Source organism: Leopardus geoffroyi, chromosome B1, assembly GCF_018350155.1.
Source record: "Leopardus geoffroyi isolate Oge1 chromosome B1, O.geoffroyi_Oge1_pat1.0, whole genome shotgun sequence".
In the NCBI taxonomy this organism is placed as follows: Eukaryota; Metazoa; Chordata; class Mammalia; order Carnivora; family Felidae; genus Leopardus; species Leopardus geoffroyi.
Window position 1 is genome coordinate 7,047,501 of NC_059327.1, and position 20,243 is coordinate 7,067,743.

At 39.0% G+C, this 20,243-nt stretch overlaps 1 protein-coding gene across 3 annotated transcripts in view; it reads right to left on the reverse strand.

The window, feature by feature from the left end:
- GPM6A (glycoprotein M6A) overlaps nucleotides 1-20,243 on the reverse strand; it is a 357,889-nt gene that overhangs the window by 143,993 nt on the left and 193,653 nt on the right. Inside the window, exons 1-2 of one of the 3 annotated variants that reach the window (XM_045452248.1) lie at nucleotides 17,849-17,953; nucleotides 16,522-16,580 (exon numbers count right to left, since the gene is read on the reverse strand). The exons of 1 other annotated variant lie outside the window; for it this stretch is intronic. In XM_045452248.1, the coding sequence (XP_045308204.1) occupies nucleotides 16,522-16,558 (37 nt within the window). In that variant the 5' untranslated portion in view covers nucleotides 16,559-16,580; nucleotides 17,849-17,953. Of the gene's footprint in view, nucleotides 1-16,521; nucleotides 16,581-17,848; nucleotides 17,954-20,243 lie in introns of those variants that run through there. One more of the 3 variants, XM_045452257.1, reaches the window with a different exon arrangement.

The window sequence follows — 20,243 nt, forward strand, 5'->3', positions numbered from 1 at the left end:
TCATTTCTTTCAAGGGAAAAGGATTACCTCAGATTCTTGAGGGCTCTTTTCTCCAGAAAAATGAACTAATCTGATATCATATTCCATTTCAGTGTGCAAAAAACGCTCAGTTATTTCTTCCAGATAATTTATGTACATTTTAACAGAGAAATGCAAAAATCAAATAAGTGTATAACACATGCTAACGACTGGAATCTCAACAGTCTCACTTTTTTTTACAATCTTTTTTTTTTAGACTTTTTGAACATTTATTTATTTTTGAGAGATAGATCATGAACAGGAGAGGGTCAGAGAGAGAGGGAGACACAGAATGTGAAGCAGGCTCCAGTCTCCGAGCTGTCAGCACAGAGCCTGATGCGGGGCTCAAACCCACGAACCGTGAGATCATGACCTGAGTGACACTTAACTGACTGAGCCACCCAGGCAGGCACCCCAACAGTCACACTTTTTTTTATACCTACTTTAATTTGTAAATAAAAAATGCCTAGTTTTTATGGTCCTAGGCATAGGACCTAGGACCTATGGTCCTAGTTATAATATTATAACTACTTATAATATTTATAACCTACAGGTGACCTTCACTGGATCTTTCATGATCTCCGACATAAAATTTATTTAAGATGTTTGTTCCTTAGCTAGCGACACTAACAATGGTATTAACACCAGCAACAGTTCATGACAGTCCAGTGTGACACAGAATCAATGTTCAGACCCTCCCCCTAAACAACTGAGGTCCCACGTACACTGAATGCCTAACTGTTTTATTGTTACATGCGTTAGCATTTTCAGTAACTCTAAGTTTCCTATCTCAATCACATTTCCCTGTCATCCCATGATTATAATTTTCTCCTGTATCTACTGAATCATCCAGATGGGAGGCTGTGTATCACTGCACATTTCAGACCACTTTTTGAAGTAATCAAGAGCTTACGCACATGATCATAGATTTCAAAAATCCTTTTGATTTTCAAAAGCGAAATTTGGGAGTTATTATCCAGAAAGTTCTCATTTTAAATGACTGCCATCTCTGACTACGCTCTTCCTCTCAGGCTTCGGATTTCAAATCCGTAATACCCTTATTTTGATGTATACATTCTAAATCTCAGTTGGGAAATTCACCATTGAATTTTACACAGTAACACCAGGAGAGGATCATCTACTCGCCCAGTGGCCCTCTATGTGTGGTCCCGGGATGTGCAACTGTAGTCAAGCTTGGGAGAGTGTTTGAAATGCAGATTCTTGGGCCCCACCTCAGACCTACTGAATCAGAATCGAAAATCAGAAGTAGAAGGAGGGACAGCAGTCTAGGCTTCAACACACCTAAAAGAGGTGGTACCCAGGCAAACCCGAGCGTAAGCACTGCCACAACTTGTGTCACTCACAGAGACACCCAAGTCGCAAAGTACAGCTCATAATCATTCTTCTAAGGTTTTCATTTCTAACAATTTAAGGCCAAGTCATCCCTTAGCAACCAAGGTTGTTGGCGCGTTGTTTAACAACCATGGAGGAAGCTCGGTTGCCTACACTTGGCAGTAGGTTTGTCTTTACACCAAATGTCGCAACAGCACTCCATTCACCACATTTGTGATCTGGTCACACAGGCTGGGTCCGCATCCCGTTGCGTCGTGCTGCTGCGGCTACACAGCGCGACACAAGCGCTCGGCCACCGACTGGGAAAGCGTGAGCTCAGCTGGGTTTCACAGAGCAACGTGCTCAGCGTCTGCCATCTTCCCTGCAGACTGACCACGTACTGCCTTCCCGAACATTTACAAACAACGCAGAAAGTCTTTAAAATTATTTTTTAGTAGAGGGGGTGGAGGCAACTTACCTCTTTCACTGACACAGATGGGTTTGATTTTTTTTTTTTTTTTGGCTACTCTCCTCCAGTGTGTCATTTCTATTCATCTCCTAAACTGGAGTCAATTCTTCATCCGAGCAAATGCAGCACGCAGTTGAAATGGAAGAATTTTTTTTTTTTTTTCTCTTTGTGGCCTACATTTTCTCCTTAGAAAATAGCGAATTTCCTCAGGAAACAATTTTACCAAGGGAAATATAAAATGCATTTTTTACACGGCTCCAAAAGAGGTATTCGATTTTTGTCTGGCAAATCCTCAGCTGTATTTCACATAAAAGAAAATGAAGGAAATTGGAAATCCTTGCCAGGGGCTACTTATGAGCAGAGAGTTCACAGATTTCAGGGGCCTGATATGTAATAACATCTCCTTTCTTTCTTTTTTTTTTTCTTTTTCTTTTTTTCATTTTGCAAAATGGGAAACATTATTTTTTCCCAACCCTGCCCTCTAACCCTGTCTGATTTCCTGCCCTTCGATATCGTAAGGCAGAGGCCAGGCTTCTCTCTCCTCAGCTGTCCCAGGGAGCTCCGGTCACTCTCCTTTCTAGACTCTTCCAGCCACCAGCCCTCTTCTGAAATAGAAATCATTTCTGCTTGACCAAAGCATATATCCGTTTTTTTAGTTTCTGACTGTGGGCCACTGTCCTTTCTGGGCAATTTCATTCCGTGACTTCTTCCATGAGCTCACACTTCTTCTTGTTCCCTTCCCCCCACACACCACCGGGCATTTCCAGGAACCTAAGACTCAATTTTTGAGAACAGCATCGGAAACTCAACTCATAACAAAGAGTGACACAAATGCAGCAAAGTAAAACATACAAGGACTAGAGATAATATGGATTTCCTTATACACAAAAGTAAAAATGTTAATACTGTAGTGAGGGAGAGGGCTGAGGTCCAACAGACACCTCCAGAAGACTTCTATTTGTCATCACAGAAATAGGACACAGTTTCAAAAACAAATAAAAAGCCCTTAGACAAAAGGCATATACAAAACCCTTTTGATAAGGACATGATTCAAATATTTTCAGATTCAGTTCTTCTTTTCATCCAACTTGTTACGGTTTCTTAAGCAGGATGGATTTTTGATAATAAGTTTTCAAAAAATATTAAAAATTTTTTGTTTCAAATAACATGACCAGTTTTAAGAGTACAATTAAGGGGCGCCTGGGTGGCGCAGTCGGTTAAGCGTCCGACTTCAGCCAGGTCACGATCTCGCGGTCCGGGAGTTCGAGCCCCGCGTCGGGCTCTGGGCTGATGGCTCAGAGCCTGGAGCCTGCTTCCGATTCTGTGTCTCCCTCTCTCTCTGCCCCTCCCCCGTTCATGCTCTGTCTCTCTCTGTCTCAAAAATAAATTAAAAAAAAAAAAAAAAGAGTACAATTAAAAAAAAAAAAACTACATAAGGGCACCTGGGTGGCTCAGTTGGTTAAGCGTCCAACTTCAGTTCAGGTCATGATCTCACAATTCATGAGTTCAAGCCCTGCGTCTGGCTCTGTGCTGACAGCTCAGAGCCTGGAGCCTGTTTCAGATTCAGGTCTCCCTCTCTCTCTGCCCCTCCCCCACTCAAGCTCTGTCTCTGTCTCTCAAAAATAAACATTAAAAAAAGTCTAAAAATTTTTTTAAAAAATTACACAGACTTCTAAGTGGTCAAGAAGTCATGAAATGATTCCAATAACTGTGTCATTTGTGACAGATGATTAAACATTGTTGCAGAAACTGAAGAGGAATCTTCTTTGAGACATTACAAAATGGAACATAAATAGGAATACATAAAATACAACAAAAATAAAGTTACGCATGTAGCAAATCTAACCCAAGCTGTGGGCTGGAGAAATAAATTGCTTTACTTAATCAGTGTATGCTAACCAAATGTAAGCCCAATTCTTGGTAATATGAGGTTCATATTAATTGTACTGAATGGAGTTCATCTAAATTAGGGGTGGGAGTCTCCCCACTCTGGGCCAAAACTGCTATAAAACAATTTAGTCCAAAAATAAAAAATAAAACAATTGAGTCCACCCTAATTCTTTTCCATCCATTCCTATTTTCCCCCCTCACACCCACACTTAAAAAAACTAAGGTGAAACTGTGCATCTACATAAAGTAATGGGCATTTCAGGGTTCTTTGGTGCTGTCCTGAATTACTGTCCACTCCAAAGCCTAAACTGTGGCATCACTCTATTTCTAAAACACAGATTAGAAGACCCTTTCAATGAAGGCTTCTTTATCTTGTACAATAAAACATCAAAATAACCCAAAAGGAAATAGTTCGATTTAATGTCTGGGTTACATTCCATACTGAAATGGTATGTAAGTCTTTGCCCCTCAAAGACCACGGACAGCCTGGCAAACCTGTCTCGGATGATGTAAGTAAGAACTGCTCGTGGCAGAGTGATATTCTCAGCTTGTGGGAGATGAGATTCCTTTGGATCATGCCACATAGATGGGAAATGATTTGGGGAGCGTTATTTTATCCAGGGAGGAACAAAGCAGATATTCTTTCTAGATGAAAGGTCATACTGTCCACTCTGAGACAGGCAGAAAAAAACAGATATTAATTTAGTACTACGTTTAGGAAGCCCCCAAATGACCAAACTTTCAGATCGGATGACCTCAAAAAATGAGAAAAATGTTAGCTTTCCCATTATATATAAATGCATCAAACAAAAAAATCTCCAAACATTTTGCCAATTTTTGTTAAAAGGGAAAAAACACAACAAATTAATGAGGTCATAAAGAAATTGGAGAAAGTTTGATAAGTTTAACCATGCTTAATGTAAATACACAAATCTTAATAGTTCCATATCGTGTATTATTTTCTACTTTCTCAATAGAAATGATGAACACATTTAAAAAGTTTCATAAATGTATATGCTAAGAGTATAGATATATTAAAGTACCTGGTTTTTTTTGCAGATGAAAACTGTCTAATATTAGCAATTTGACATAGTTCAACTTAATACATCTATAATACAGTCAAGTAAGCCAAATCAACCAGTGCATTTAAAAATAATTCTTTTAGGGGCTCCTGGGTGGCTTGGCTGGTTAAGAATCCAACTCTTGATTTCTGCTCAGGTCATGATCCCACAATGGGGAGTCTGCTTAAGATTCCCTCTCTCTCTCTTCCTCTATCCCGTTCGTGCTCTCTCTCAAAACAAAATTAAAGAAACATTAAAAAAAATAATTCTTGTAGTACCTAAGGCTGAAGCTAAGTGGTTATGATAATACATAGGAGGAGATGCACTGGGAATCTGATACAGATGGAATGGAGCAGCCAGTGAAGTTGATTTTTTTTTTTTTAACGTTTATTTATTTTTGAGAGAGAGACAGAGCTCGAGGAGGGGAAGGGCAGAGGCAGAGGGAGACACAGAATCCGAAGGAGGCTCCAGGCTGCGAGCTATCAGCATGGAGTCCGACATGGGGCTCGAACCCATGAACTGTGAGATCGTGACCAGAGCTGAAGTCAGACGCTTAACTTAGTGAGCCACCTAGGCACCCTGAAGTTGATTTGCTTTTTAAATAGAGCATGTTAGATTTAAAAACATACTCTGTATTTTTAATATTTTATTTTTTAATTTTTTTTAACATTTATTTATTTTTGAGACAGAAACAGAGCATGAACAGGGGAGGGGCAGAGAGAGAGGGAGACACAGAATCGGAAGCAGGCTCCAGGCTCTGAGCCATCAGCCCAGAACCCGACGCGGGGCTCGAACTCATGGACCGTGAGATCGTGACCTGAGCCGAAGTCGGACGCTTAACCGGCTGAGCCACCCAGGCACCCCATGTATTTTTAATATTTTAAAACGTATGCAATGCTGGGTGGCAGAGAGGCATCTGGACATCCAGCTGCCTCAAGAGACCTTGACACCCATAATGATGTTGCCTTTCATGACTGCAAAATTTGAAAAGAAAAAAAATAAAGTATTGGAGCTGCAGCCACATATTGTAATGATGACAGAACCATGAATGTGATACAAAATTTCCCTCTAATTTACCAGAAACAATGAGTAAAATTTTTTTGACGTTCATGCAAAAATGGCAGCCACCCTTGATATGCAGACGCCATTACCAAACATCATTACCAAAGAACGTTGTATGTCATTCATCTGAAGCTCCTAAGTCTTCTGTGGTGTAGAGACCAATGTCAACAGTAAGTGCTTGCCACCTCTTTGCTGATTAAATTTTATCTAGTGTTGCAGCAAATCTCTGTAATGAATCCTTCCCAGAGACTATACTTTTTGGCCTGGCCACATAGCTGGCATATAAAACATGACATGATTTTAGAAGCTCAGGAAGAACTCACTCTCAATTTCGCCAAATAATGGTATCACATGTTTATCCCAAAGCATAAATTAGTGCTTAGTATACCAAAAAATTAGTACACCAAATTTTTTCTCCTCAGGGAGAAAAAGATGATCCGGTAAATGTTGTGATAAATACTCCTCACGTACCAGTGACTCGAGCTTTCAGACTGTGGCCTGGTCACAACCGCACTATCAGGCAATGGTTCAAGATTGTATACTGATAAAAATATGAAAACTAAAAGCATAAAAGATGGTAAAGGGAAATGCTACTCATTGACATGCTGGTCTTTAAAGCTACAATCTCGAATATGGACTAGCTGGATAGAGCTTCAGAAAGGCCTTATCTTATTAAATTGTCCTCAATGATTTTAAACTGTTATTTCTTCCACAAGTCTGTTTTCTTTGATTAACGCTGACTAATGAACACAATGAGCTTAGTGTCAGCGAGTTTAAATACACCTATGCTATATTTTCTTTATTAGCATCTTATAAAATGTTGTGAGACATGACTTTCCAGGTTTCAGGATCCACCTACTGAACTTGACAGTTCCATATATTTCACTTAATTGCTGGAATTGTAATGCAATATATATGTGGACTCTTTAATAATAAAAATGAAAATCTATTCATTTTCACGAAGGCGGCTATCAAACTGTATTTCAGGTAAAAAAAAAAAAAGGTTTTTTAAAATTCAAATCTAAGGACATGAAATGGAGTCGTGACAGCATTTTTTCAAATTAGATTTAGCTGTTCTGAAAGATCTGTTTTTATTTAGAAAAGAGTTTCACCCTTCGTTTAACCTCAACAGTTGACTTCATCTTTTTCTTCTTCCTCTTCTTCCTCCTCTTTCTTCCCTCTCCATCCTCTTTCTTTTCCTCTTCTCCTAGTCTCCATCACCATCACCACCACTATCATCATCATCACCATCACCTTCCTTATCATGATCATCACCATCATCACGATCACTGTCATCATCACCGTCACCAACATCACCATTACCACCATGACCACCGTCATCATCCATCAGGTATGAATGGGATTGTATTCAGAGAAACTTGCCAGTTGGGTTCAAGAACAAGGTAAAATCCATCCCTTATGGGATTTGTACTTCGAAAAGGGAGATGGGTATAACATATAGTACATAAAAAATAAACGATAAGAGAGGCCCTTCATTAAATGCTAAACAAACTTTCAGAAGGTAATTGTTCCAACAGTTCAAACAAGTGATTAAACCTATAACATCCTTTAACTTTTGGAACTGAGTCTCTGCCTCAAGGGAAGTGGCTTAGTTATGTTTTAAATGGTCACAATGTGTTATGGAAGAGAGGAAAGGAGACAGGGAGACAGATCTGAATTTAGTAGACTCTTACAATGCTGCAGATACAATGACAAGAATGTCTACCTAATCACTATTTCATCTAAAACTCACATTAAACCCGCCAAACCCAAAGATAATGGCAGAGAAAATGAATTCTCAAAAAATAAGGGTTTTGAAGAAACCAGGACTAAGACAGACTGAGTTACAAAGAAAGCGAGTTAGAGTTGAAAGTAAGAGGGCTGTAACAAGTCATTTGATGGCGGAACCCACAAGTTAACTGGCCAATCAATTCATTTGACTGGCTACAAAAACTGCTGGCTTTTCTACATGTCTGATCTTTATAAAGAGAATCTTACTGTATTGTTTCTGAACTGTACATCTTCTAACTTAATTACAATTTTCTATGCGGGTGGTTGAATAAAGAAATTTAAAAATGTTTTAGCTTCAGTTATTCTGTAAAAGTAGCAGCCACTGTCATCTTATACTGTAAAAGGATGAGATTTTTAAAAAGTTGATGAAAATCCATAATAAAACCTCTGAAGTATAACAAACTATAAATGAATCTGGGTTCGGTGAAATATGGATATCACTTAAGACAGTCAGAACTTTTCTGGCGCCTCGGGGCGCCTGTGTGACTCCGTTAAGCATCTGACTCTTGATTTCCGCTCAGATCATCATCTCATGGTTTGTGAGATCACACCCCGTGTTGGGTGGTGTGGAACATGCTTGGGATTCCCTCTCTCTCTGTCCCTCCCCTGCTCATGCTCTTTCTCTCAAAACAAATATACAAATTTTTTAAAAGAACTTCTCAAACCCTGAGGTTGGTTTTAATGGACAACCCACGCTCAACGTCATGTCTACGAGTTCCATTGCTCAGATAATGCTCAAGCCTGTATTTTTTAAAAATTAGGTCTGCTTGCAAAATACTTGATGGCGTTTTAACAAAAATGAATACAATTCTTTCCTACCATTAAGAAAGAATTTCCCAGTCTAAAATTCCAAAATTTGCATTTGAATGCTATTATTATGGAAAAAAATAGTGTTTCTAACTAGAACCATTCTTTCTCAAAGATGAAATTAACACTATCTCATTTCATTAAAATCCTCCTTATTCTCTGGATACTTGTATGAGGTTTTCTTCTTTTTCCTTGTAGAGCTGAGTTTGAACTAAATAGCCATTGATGAAAGCGTGTGTCTAGAAAGTCAAAAAGCATTGGAAATTGACAAGAAAACCACAATCAAAATGTATTAATTAATACTGATACTAGATACTCAACATGAAATGCTGAAGACAGTGCCTGGATTATTAAGTATTAGCTACTATATTTACTATTTTTCCACAAAATATAAGCCATGTTAGTAAAGACAGCTACGTTTCAGATGTGCAATCACTAAAACGAAGTGCAAAATTGATATGGCACAGACTATTAAAAATGAAATATCTAGTATTGTAGGAAATGGGAGACGTGTCTCAAAAACTAAAAAAAAAAAAAGGCTAAGGTTTTGGGGAAAGGGATTTGGCCATGTATTATTTCTTTGTTTTAATTATTTACAAGAAAATAATATTTCTCATCAAATAACAATAAAGGAATATAAGCGATTAAAAGTTTTCCTTCCAAATTTTATATTATTAAAAAATAGCTAATATATCATTCAAAGAACCTTTCTAGTGAAAGAAATCAATTACATTAAAAGAAAAAGAAAGCATTTGGCAAAACACTGAAATTTCTATTATTAGTGAGAAATGATAATTAGCAAAATTTCTCAACTGATTCACCTTTGCTAGAGAATAAAAAGTATGCATGCTCCATAATCAGAGGCAATGCATGTTTTACGTTCCTAGCGTCACTCTCAGGGCTAGACTCCATCAAATTGCTCTCTTTTGTAGAGGTAGGTATCCTAAAAGATTACCATTTCTCATATGATAGAAATTGAGGTCCGAAAACATTACGTGATTTAAACTACGTGCCAAAATGTCTTTCTTTTGGAAATTATTCTGATTGTACCCAGCAGTAACGTTCCAACGTGTTCTTCCACCTTAAGACTTGAGGAACAGACATCATTTAAAAGTCAGGAGTCATCCTCCCTTTTTCCTCTGACCTCAGCTTTGCTCCTTTTGTCACTTCATTCCCCAGTGTGCTCTACAACCCACCCCAATTCACGACTGGCTTTTATCTGGAGCTAAAGTTAAATTTCCCATTCATAATTTGAGGGAAATAAATCAGCTATCTTCTGTTTTTCTTTCCTTTTATTTTCCATTCTTTTTCAAAGAATAAAGTTTCTTTCGGATCCAAGAATATCCAAGACAATGGTCACAACTTGACTAGAGAGCACATGGGGAAACCATGAATTATTTTCATCATGTCAGCTAATCCACAGCTGTGCCACCTGTGAGTATGGATGGTATCCAAAAGGATTTTGAAAAGAAGCCAGGCAGTCTGTCTTCGATATATGAAAAAGAAAACTGTCAAACATTTTGCATAGTGGGGAGGGGTAGATGTTCAGAGGAAAATGGAAGCCAAAACTGACAAACTAGCAGTTATCCTCTGAATTCTATGAATCCCACACAAGCCATTTGCCTTCTGGACTAATTAAGAAATAATTTCTGAGAACCATTTTGAAGTCATCACTCAAGTACATTCTGTATCAATATCTCAATCTACTACACTGGACTTCTCACTTAGTCTCCTTAAATGTGTAAGATTAAGTTTCCATTCAGGGAGAAAATGAAGTAACTGTATCAAGAGCTTTTGTTTTAAAAAGGTGAATATACTCATTCTAATGATAATGTAAAAAAAAAAAAAAAAAAAGAAAAGAAAACCCTAATATGCATCATTTATCTTACTAAGATGTTGGCACATGTTTTACTGAGGATTTTGGATCTCTGAGACAAATAGCACCACAGTTATAAAAAACATAATCAGCAACTGATCCAAAGAAAATGCAAGATGACACAACTCCAAAATATTTTATCGGAACCAAAGAAGTCATAATAATCAGAGCAAAGCAGAAGCTCTGGGGATATCACTTTTTATGACAAATGCACCTAAGTCTCCCCACTGACGAGTGTCTTTGGACTACATTTGATAACACCAGGAGGATAATTTCTTAGACTCCAGTATTCACCGCCAGTAAAAACACAGCTGTCAACTCACAGGACAGATTTCTCCTATACACTTTATAAAATCTGAATGTCCCAGTTTCTTGTAGCTCTCTTATTCAAATATCAAGATGGCAGCCAACAATATTTGTTGAGATGAAGTCCACTTGGAGGAAGACAAGACAAATTCCTTTTTTCATGGATCTGCAAGTAGCCAACATCCAAGATGCAAAACCAGGCTAGTTAATTCTTCCACTTAAATGACTATTCAAAGGTTTTTGATGTTGTGATTGTTATTTGCCTAGCCCCTGTCTTGTGGATTTCAATGGAATACTATTAAAGATTCCAAGTCTATTAACAAAGCAGACACTTTGACTCATTCTGGGTTCTTTGGTTTCCTTGGTTCTCAAAATAGTTTACTACCAATAGTTGTTTACTGGTAGGTCATGGTTTTAAGTTGAACTAATTATTCACTGTAAAAAATGAATGGTGAAGGAAAAGCTCAGAATTATCTAGGATGTTAAAGAATAGTTTCACGTTGAGATTCAAGTATATAGTAAGTATACATTTGGTTCACCTGTCACTTGGTAGGTTAAAGTCAGGGAATATTTCTTAACATTGAACTTCTTTCCATAAGATTCCTTAAAGGATCTGCTCATTTGTTTAATTTAGAGGTCTTTGATTGCAAAGGACAGAGATTCACTCAGATTAGCTGAGGGATGACAGCTCAATCACTGTAAAGATATTTGGCGGAATGAAGAGATCTTCAGGGCACATCAAGAATCACTTATTCTTGGGGTACCCGGGTGGCTCAGTAGGTTGAGCATCGGACTCTTGATTTTGGCTCAGGTCATGATCCCAGGGTCGTGGGACCTAACCCCAAGTCGGGTTCCAAGTTTAGTGAGGATTAAACCCGCTTAAGATTCTCTCTCTCTCTCTCCCTCTCTCTCTCTCCCTCTCCCCCTCTCCCTTCTCCCCACTCACAGTCTCTCTCTAAACAAACAAGCAAACAAAACCAAAAGGATCATTTTTTTTTTCTCAATTCTCAAGAGAAGAGTCCCACTGACCCAGCTCATCTTTTTGGAATCAAGACTCACAGGTCACATATTGCTGGCTCACCTAGGGACTGGTTGCACTTGCAAAGCTGTCCACATCTAGCCAAAAAGGCCACAATGGGTGATAATGAACATGGCCAGACATTACAGAGCAAGCTCATTAGTGTAGTAGAAGTGTGTGGTTTAAGCACAGCACTTTAAAAAAAGGTGTGGTAGAAAGGCCATTATTGATATCTAGCACAGCGTAGGGCGTGGTCTGTCTCTACTCCTTGCTACTATGTGACTTTGGTCGAGTTAATTAACCTATTTGATTTTTAGTTTCCTCAGTATTAGTACCACTTAAGGTCATTGTGAAGAGTCAATGAGTTAATTTATGTGAAGTCCTTAGGCCACTATCTGGCACTGAAATCACTGGCAATTTAAGTTGCCCAACATCCTCTTTAGTCATAGAGCCAAAAGGACCTCCCTTTTCACTTACTACGTGGTATCTTTTCTTGAGGGGTGACGTCTGACTAAAGAAGGGTTAGGCTGCAAAGTCATCCCTCAAAGGCAAAACTAACCCCTAATCAAAAAAATTTTCAAGAAGAATTTCAGTCAGCCCATAAATATCTCATACACGCTTTTGGGCACAGACTTCCTAATAGTACTGCATGTCGAAATGTATAGTGTAAAATGAAAAGTATATAATTATGAGTAGACATGTCAACTATAATTGTACAGTATTCATTGTGAGACAAACGTTAAGACAGCAAGAGAAAAAAACCAAATTAACCTGCGTACTGCCCTTTCATCCAGATACTCTTTTTGGTTTTAACAAGTTAAGGATATGCTGAACTGGGGCACGTGCACGTATGTTCGGCTAAAGATGAACGATGGCCCCTAAACAACAGCCATGTGATCGGTGTGCAGATGACAAACTGCGCCTTGTCACATGAGTTTGAGCTTCTCCTTCCTCTGGTGACGTAGTCCCCGAGGATCACCAAGGACTGATTCCTTCGAGGACAGGGTACATCAGGCATCACTGTTGGGGCAGAGGCTGTGGTTGCCTCCGCTGAACTCAAGAAGTTGACAAAGAGATTCATATACTGCTAATTATACTAGAAAAACATGCCGAGTAACGCCGTAGCCATTATCTTTGGAGTTGATCAAACATTTCTGGTACACTACATGTACACAACATGTCAGTCTTGAGGTTTTGTTTCATATGATGTTCATGTTCAGAAATTAAATCAATCAATTTCTGGCTATTGGGAGCAGTTCAGCCAATTTACGAAGATTCCCACTTGCTAGCTCTTCATGTTCATTGCTATTTTCTTTTCGTGTCCGTGTAATGTCATCATTTCTTCTAATCATTAATTCATCAGCTCTGACCTCCTCCTAATTCAGTAACTTGTTCACTGCGGTTGTCTGTAAAGTAATGGTCACCCACTTGTCTGGCCACTGGAACACACATTCACTAAGTCACTAATGATCAGACACACTTAAATCATTTATGTGTTTTCCCATAGGATTGAGCGAAATGTTCCAGACATGGCTGCATGTCTAGAAGTCATAAACGTATACCTTTTAAATCTGTGTAAAAATCTCTTCATGCACTTGGCTCAATCCCTCTACAGTAACTGAAACCACTGTTGCCATGATTTGATGACCATGTGTCCCAAGTTTTGATAACAGGGATGCTAGGTCTGTTATGGCTGTACCTAAGGGCCAAGTTCAAAACAGCTTCTTTCCTTTTTCTCTTTTTTTCTCCAATACCAGAATACTGTTGCTTTGGTTGAACCCAAGATAAAACAACTGGCTTTCACGTACAGGGCATGTTTTACAAAAAAGACATGTTTCCTAAAGCGCTAGTTTCCCAATCAGTACAATGAGATGCTCGCCTTTTGGGACGGTGGCAGAAATGGGTGCAGCAACAGATTAGTGAACCCATTTCAGTTTCACGCCAAGGCGTTGAGCAGAATTGACCGTGAGGTCACCCGGTCACCTCCACTTCTAAATCGTGCTCTCTTCCAGGCTGAACATACATGGTTAAACCCCATACTTCTAAATCATATATGGTTGAACATACATGGTTTCTTCCAGGCTGAACATATATGGTTAAATTAGGGTAAGTATTAGGGCTACTTTCAATTGCCTTTTACAGATTAAGTGGGGAAGAGAGATCTCATTATGAAGAAAAGTCCATTTCTTAGGGAAGAATATCTTCCAAGCATCAACTATATTATCTTTTCAAATATGTTTATGGAACCACTGGCTTCCATTTCATACTGTAGTTGAATTTGGAAGCTGACATGAACTGAAGTCTTTCTAATTTGTAACAGGGATAAATACATTGAAATTGTAAGAAGGGACAGGAGGGTGGGGCGCCTGGGTGGCGCAGTCGGTTAAGCGTCCGACTTCAGCCAGGTCACGATCTCGCAGTCCGTGAGTTCGAGCCCCGCGTCGGGCTCTGGGCTGATGGCTCAGAGCCTGGAGCCTGTTTCCGATTCTGTGTCTCCCTCTCTCTCTGCCCCTCCCCCGTTCATGCTCTGTCTCTCTCTGTCCCAAAAATAAATAAAAAAACGTTGAAAAAAAAATTTAAAAAAAAGAAGGGACAGGAGGGCATCTTTCAAACAGAAGAGAATTCTGTGATACGTGAATTATTGCTTAAGAAAATTCTGTGCCATTTAAGAAAAACAGGATGAGAGTTGATGCAAAGTGTTGCTCTCCTTTAAAGTAGATGGATCACTAAATCTGCCCATCTCAACTCTTGAAAAATCTCTTACGATTAATCTGCTTGCCAAGTAGCTTTCCAACTTAGATCCTCTCAAAATGTACATTGTTCCCTGACCCCTGCACAGGTACAGAGAGCATTTATATTCAAATGTAACTTTCTAAAAGCAAACTTACATAGAAAAGGTGTTATAGGCAGAGTTGAAAGCAACAGAAAACAGGAATGAAGAGTTAAATCATCTTTCTCAATTAATAAAAAAAGCTTAATTATGGGTATTTTACTTATGTATCCTTACAAACTTACAGACCATCATACAACCTATTCTTTTCATTTTTAAAAGATGATTTTTCCACTATCGTTCCTAATCTAAACATGCACACCTTAATGATAAAGAAAAAAACCCACTGCGACGGGATGTTTGTTCCTCATCACGTCCCTGCTGCTTCCATCCCCAGGAAGGAAAGATTTTCAGTGTTACCTGGGAAAAACATAACTGATGACATCATTTCTCTTGGTTCCTGTATCTACCAAGGCTTGCCCAGACATTTTCAACCTGTTACCACAACCCGTGAATTATCTCAAGATTTTATTTAGTGTAATGAATATCACTTCTCTATGTGAAAATTATCACTTTATTTTTCCTTCAACAAATTAACTGGCCAAGAAGCAATCCCCTTATGTGCTAGAAAAATATTAAGAAAATCTATTCCCAAAGTAGTCAATTGAGATACCTTTAAAGGGTGAAAATCACCATGAAAATTTGCCATTTCAAATCTCCAATGAGTACTTAAGCTATTTGTTCATACAATAAAGGTAGCTGAGGGTTGTTTTTGTTTTTTTTTTTAAGAACTAGATCGCATGACACCCAGGTAGATTATTGTGTTTCCTTGGAGAGTATCATTAACAAATGTGCTAATGACTAAAATTTGGACATTAGCTTACGTATTACCTTCCTGTTGCTTATATAAAACCTTTATATATGTGATGTCAACAGTCTCTGATCATGTATATGTGAGTGTTTGGGTGTGTGTGTGTGTGTGTGTGTGTGTGTGTGTGTATGTGTGTGCCTCAAGACTCAGCAAAGCTGAATGGCTCAAAATAATGAAAAACTGTACTATGCTTCCAAACTATCTGTTTTATCATGTAAAATACGGTTTTCTAAAATAATGCATTTACATACATTCAAGACCAAATATGATTGCTATATTTCAGCACTACTCTTAAATATTACCTTTATGTATATTACCTGTGTCACTGTTTCCATCCTAAGAACACAAGAGCATTTTGTACAACATTACATAAGCCTGAGAACAGACATGAGAGAAAATGCTATGATCCTGAGATACAGCTACACTTCCCTCCAGAGCTATTACTTGGTGCGCGTGCACACGCTCGCACGCGCACACACACACACACACACACACACACATTCTAGAGTGTGTGAATCATTTGAAATTGTCAGTATTTGGCTATTGTTAACCTATAAAAAATGGCAATTTCACTTAAACAGCAGATACACCTACACAGGCTTAAAAAACGGATCAAAAAATACCCTTGACATTTATTACTCAGAAGTGGGTTATGGTCAACTCCATAGAAAGGAAAACCTTAACATCACTATTCACTGGGAAAATGTATGAACCTCTGCTCCGTCTACATTAAAACCAAACTGCAACCACGCAAAGAAAAAAAAAAAAAAAGATCTTGTTAAGAAGATGCCCGAACCAAAACAGAATAAATATACGCCTGGTCTTTGTTCTATCAGATGTCCATTCAAAGGTATCGATAATGGTTACATCATCAGATTTTTAGCGACAACTAGGTCCTAATATTGCGTCTGTGGCTCACGCCAGGAGTCCCTTGACCCAGCTTGACAAGCGTGAAAGCATGAAATAAAGGAAGGTTAACAAAGACTGGTCTAAGTAAGAGTTCGCAACAATACCGCAATGCTCTTATCACCAAATTCGACTTTGCATCTGGACACTGAGATCTGAAAGATTTGCAAATAATGACAACATTCAAGCCAGACATTACGGACTAAAAGGGAAACACACACACACACACACAAATGCCTTCCAAGAGAGAAACATTCATTAGCCCCACTGGCAAGTGTCTAAAGCAAACAAGGAAACTGCAAAATAATTACTTAGTTACAAACAAACCCTTTTTAGCACAGTACCTTTTTGTGTCTGTCCCTCTTCCATATTCTCTTCCATGGCTACCTTTCTTCAGTAGAATCTGGTACACGGAATTAATCAAAAGCTCAATTAGATGTTGGAGAAACTGGTGATTTTTTTTCCCTGGGAAGCTCCCACAGCAGTGGCTTGGGCAAGTCCTGGGAGCTTAGCAAAGGCTCCCTCGCGCCTCTTGTTTGCTTGGAGACAGACTGTCAAGTGTAATTTCATTCAAATTACTCTTCCGTGAAGATTATCAATTTTTCTTCTCAAAGCTGCCCATTGTGTACCACTGTAAGCAGGTATTCAAGCAAACAGCCTGAGAATTTTGGGGGGAAATTTGGTCTGAATCCCAGGAGCAGAGACTCTGTGATTCACAAGCCTTGCTTTGCATTTAAAATGGGGAAAAGAAATTGAGGTTTGTATGGAAATCTGGGCTTTAAATTGGAAAGAGGCTGAGCTGTGAACAGATGGAGGGGTGTCCTCCTAACATGAAGCAGACCACCAACCCATGATTCCCCCTCTTTGCCACCAGAGTGGGAAAGCCCAGATTCCTGCTGCTTCTTTATGCTGCAGCCTGATTCTCACCAGTCAGATACCTCGCGAAAATGCAAAAACGCGTTTGCTTTGCTCTCCTCTCCGAGCATCTAGTTACTTTGATTTTAAAGTGGCAAGAAAGGCTGCAATCGTACCATCTCAGGGTTTATCTGTAAGAGGTTATTATTGACAGAGGTTTTATACGCTCACACCTTTCAGATTTAAAAAGATACAAAAATACGGTATAAGCCTTAAAGCCTGAAGGATATGTTTTAAGCAATTATTGTACTTCAGTGCATTACAAATAATTCTTAAGGGAAAGGGAGAAAAACACTGAAGTTTTTCAAAAGGAATCCACTGATGTCTTTGTAGTTTATTGTTGTAATTTTACTCCACGAAACTGCTGATTTTAAATGGGAATCTCTTGAAAGGGAATAGCTTCCAGGGTCATTATTGGGGAATGAGTAGGACAATAAAAGAAGGAACAAATTCGAGATAAGGAACGGCGGGATAAACAATTTATAATGGGAATCTGCAGTCTGATTTGGAATGCAAATCATAGCCCTGCAGTCTGGCAATAAATTAGCATTTGTACTTCAGCCCACTGAGCGACAGGGCGCAATCCAACTTCACAAAAGGTATAGTGAGAAAATAAACAGTTTCTCTTGCAAGGGCACATATAGCCTTACTTGAGTATCAAGTATGAAGAAGAATCCCTGTCCCTGTGTCCATGTCCAAATAAGCCAGCACATGAAGACACACACACACACACACACACACAAACTAATTCCTTACCTTTCATGAAAACTAATTCACATCCCAATTATCCACAGTTGAAGTTCCTTGCATTATAGCCTGTATTTCACACATATTTTTAAAGTGGGTCAATAACACGTTACACGCCTCCTTTGAAATCATTACAAAAGCAACTATTTAGAGGCAAGACAAATCTCGTGCAACATCCCACTGGATGTCTCACGATTTCTCAGGAAAGAGTGTTCAGACTTCCTCCTTCTAAAGTCATCTGTGATTTATTTTCCCCATTCAAATGAATTTAACCCACAGGTAAGTGTAGTTCAAATAAATAAAAAAAACCTCTCTCTTCTGAATATATTTCAATCTGTATTCAAGGGCTTGTGAGCGAGCTGCTTGCTCAGGGCACAGACCGAAAGAAAGAAACCAAGAGGGAAATCAAGGAGCCAGATCACAGCAGTGTCTCTGCTCCAACTTAGCCCAGGGCTGACATCACCTGGCATCCAGTCAGAGTCTGGCATATAGTCAAAACACAATGGAGCCTCACTCCTCATTTACCTTCTTTCCTCATTTTGTGCTGCACAAGTCTTCAGCGAAGAATCATTAATGGTAAGAGCAGTGGAAATAATAAGGCCACTTTACATACCTAGAGCAGCTTACAATCTACAAAACACATCCGCACACATTAACCCGTTTGTAAAACAGATAGGGAAAGGGTGACTTTTCTATTACACGTAGGACAAAAAGTGAGATCCAAGGAGATTCAGGGACCAAGGAAGTCTTAGAAGCCACGTCAGCGATTTCTCGTCGAACGCTCTGACGCTGGAAGCCGCTTCCCCAGCCTACGCTCTGTTCCATGACGAGGGCCACCAGCATTCTCAAACCTCAGCTTTCAGCGCATGGCTTTCTTTCCCACCACACGTAGGAAAGAAAGAGAAGAAATGAAAGGGAAACAAAAAGTATTCCTTGGGCAAGATGAATGGAAAAGTAACTAGACTCTCCCTTCTGGAAGCCTTGTGGCAGATGAACAAATTCCTTTGAATGATCAACTTTTTCTCCCAAACAGACTTGTTCACACTCAAATTGTTCACAAAACAGGACAAGTGCAACTTATTCTGGTTCCTTGAATGTGTGAAGAACCACCCCAAATCCAGGCTAAATGGGTTTTTAGGAGCAGACCGCACACACACACACAGCTTCCTGACGGCCATCACCCATCAGGGAACAAAGATCAACTTTTTTATTGTGGTAAAACGCATGTAACATAAAACATACCATCTTAGTCACATTGAAGTGCACAGGGCAATGGTATCAGGTACAGTCACACTTTCTGCCGTCATCACCACCATCCGTCTCCGGAATGTTCTCATTTTCCCAAAAGGGAACTCGGTTCCCACTAAACATGAATTTCCTTATTTCCTTTTCTGCCAATTTGAGGGCAGGTGACTGCCGGGCTCATTTGTTGTTTGTAGAACTGTCTTTTGAAATTTTGATCTCAGGGCGTCTGGGTGGCTCAGTCAAAGTCTGGCTCCTGATTTTGGCTCAGGTTGTGATCTCACTGTTTGTGGGATCAAGCCCCAAGTCAAGCTCTGTGCTGACAGCTCCAAGACTGCTTGGGATTCTCTCTCTCTCTCTCTCTCTCTCTCTCTCTCTCTCTCTCTGTCTCTGCCCCTCCCCCACTCATTCTCTCTCTCAAAATAAATGAGAAAAAAATAAAATTTTGGTCTCATTTGAATTAAAAACATTTCGAACAATCAAGTATCTGAACACTAGTTAGAAGAAAGAAATGATTGGCATTATATTGTAGATGAACTACATGAATCCTAAAGCATGCTACATGAGCCTTAAAAACTGGCAACAATGTTTCTTTTAGATTTCCTTTAAGACCTAGAAGCTGACACAGTGAGATGCCACAACCTAATTTCTTTCCATTATACCACACTGCACTTACCCCACTCCTCTAGTCATTTATCTAAAATATAAGGTATGAGTTTACTAGGCAGCCTAAAAATATGATAATGTGAAATATGATTTCTCTTTCAAATATCATCTAAGAAATATTTATAACGTTTACTACATTTTTCCCGCATAAGCTAACGACGCATTAGTCACTAAACCTGAATGTATTTGTCCTTCTCCTTTCTCTTAATTCACTTTAATTTGGAGCTGTTTTTTTCCTTAATACCTCATCTTATCTTTATAAACATTTTATCATATAAACCAAGAAAATATCTACATATTCTTCTAGTATACAATTCAGTCATCTCTGTGATGACTCTGTAAAGCCAAGTAAACAGAGTTAAGATTAAACGACAAGTTAAGGGTTCCAAATACAGGATCAACTTTAAGAAATGGACAAAAATGTTTAAGGTCTTTGAGTCAGATTAACAAAAAAGACATGTGAAAACATGAACCAAGTATAGAGGAGACATGAATA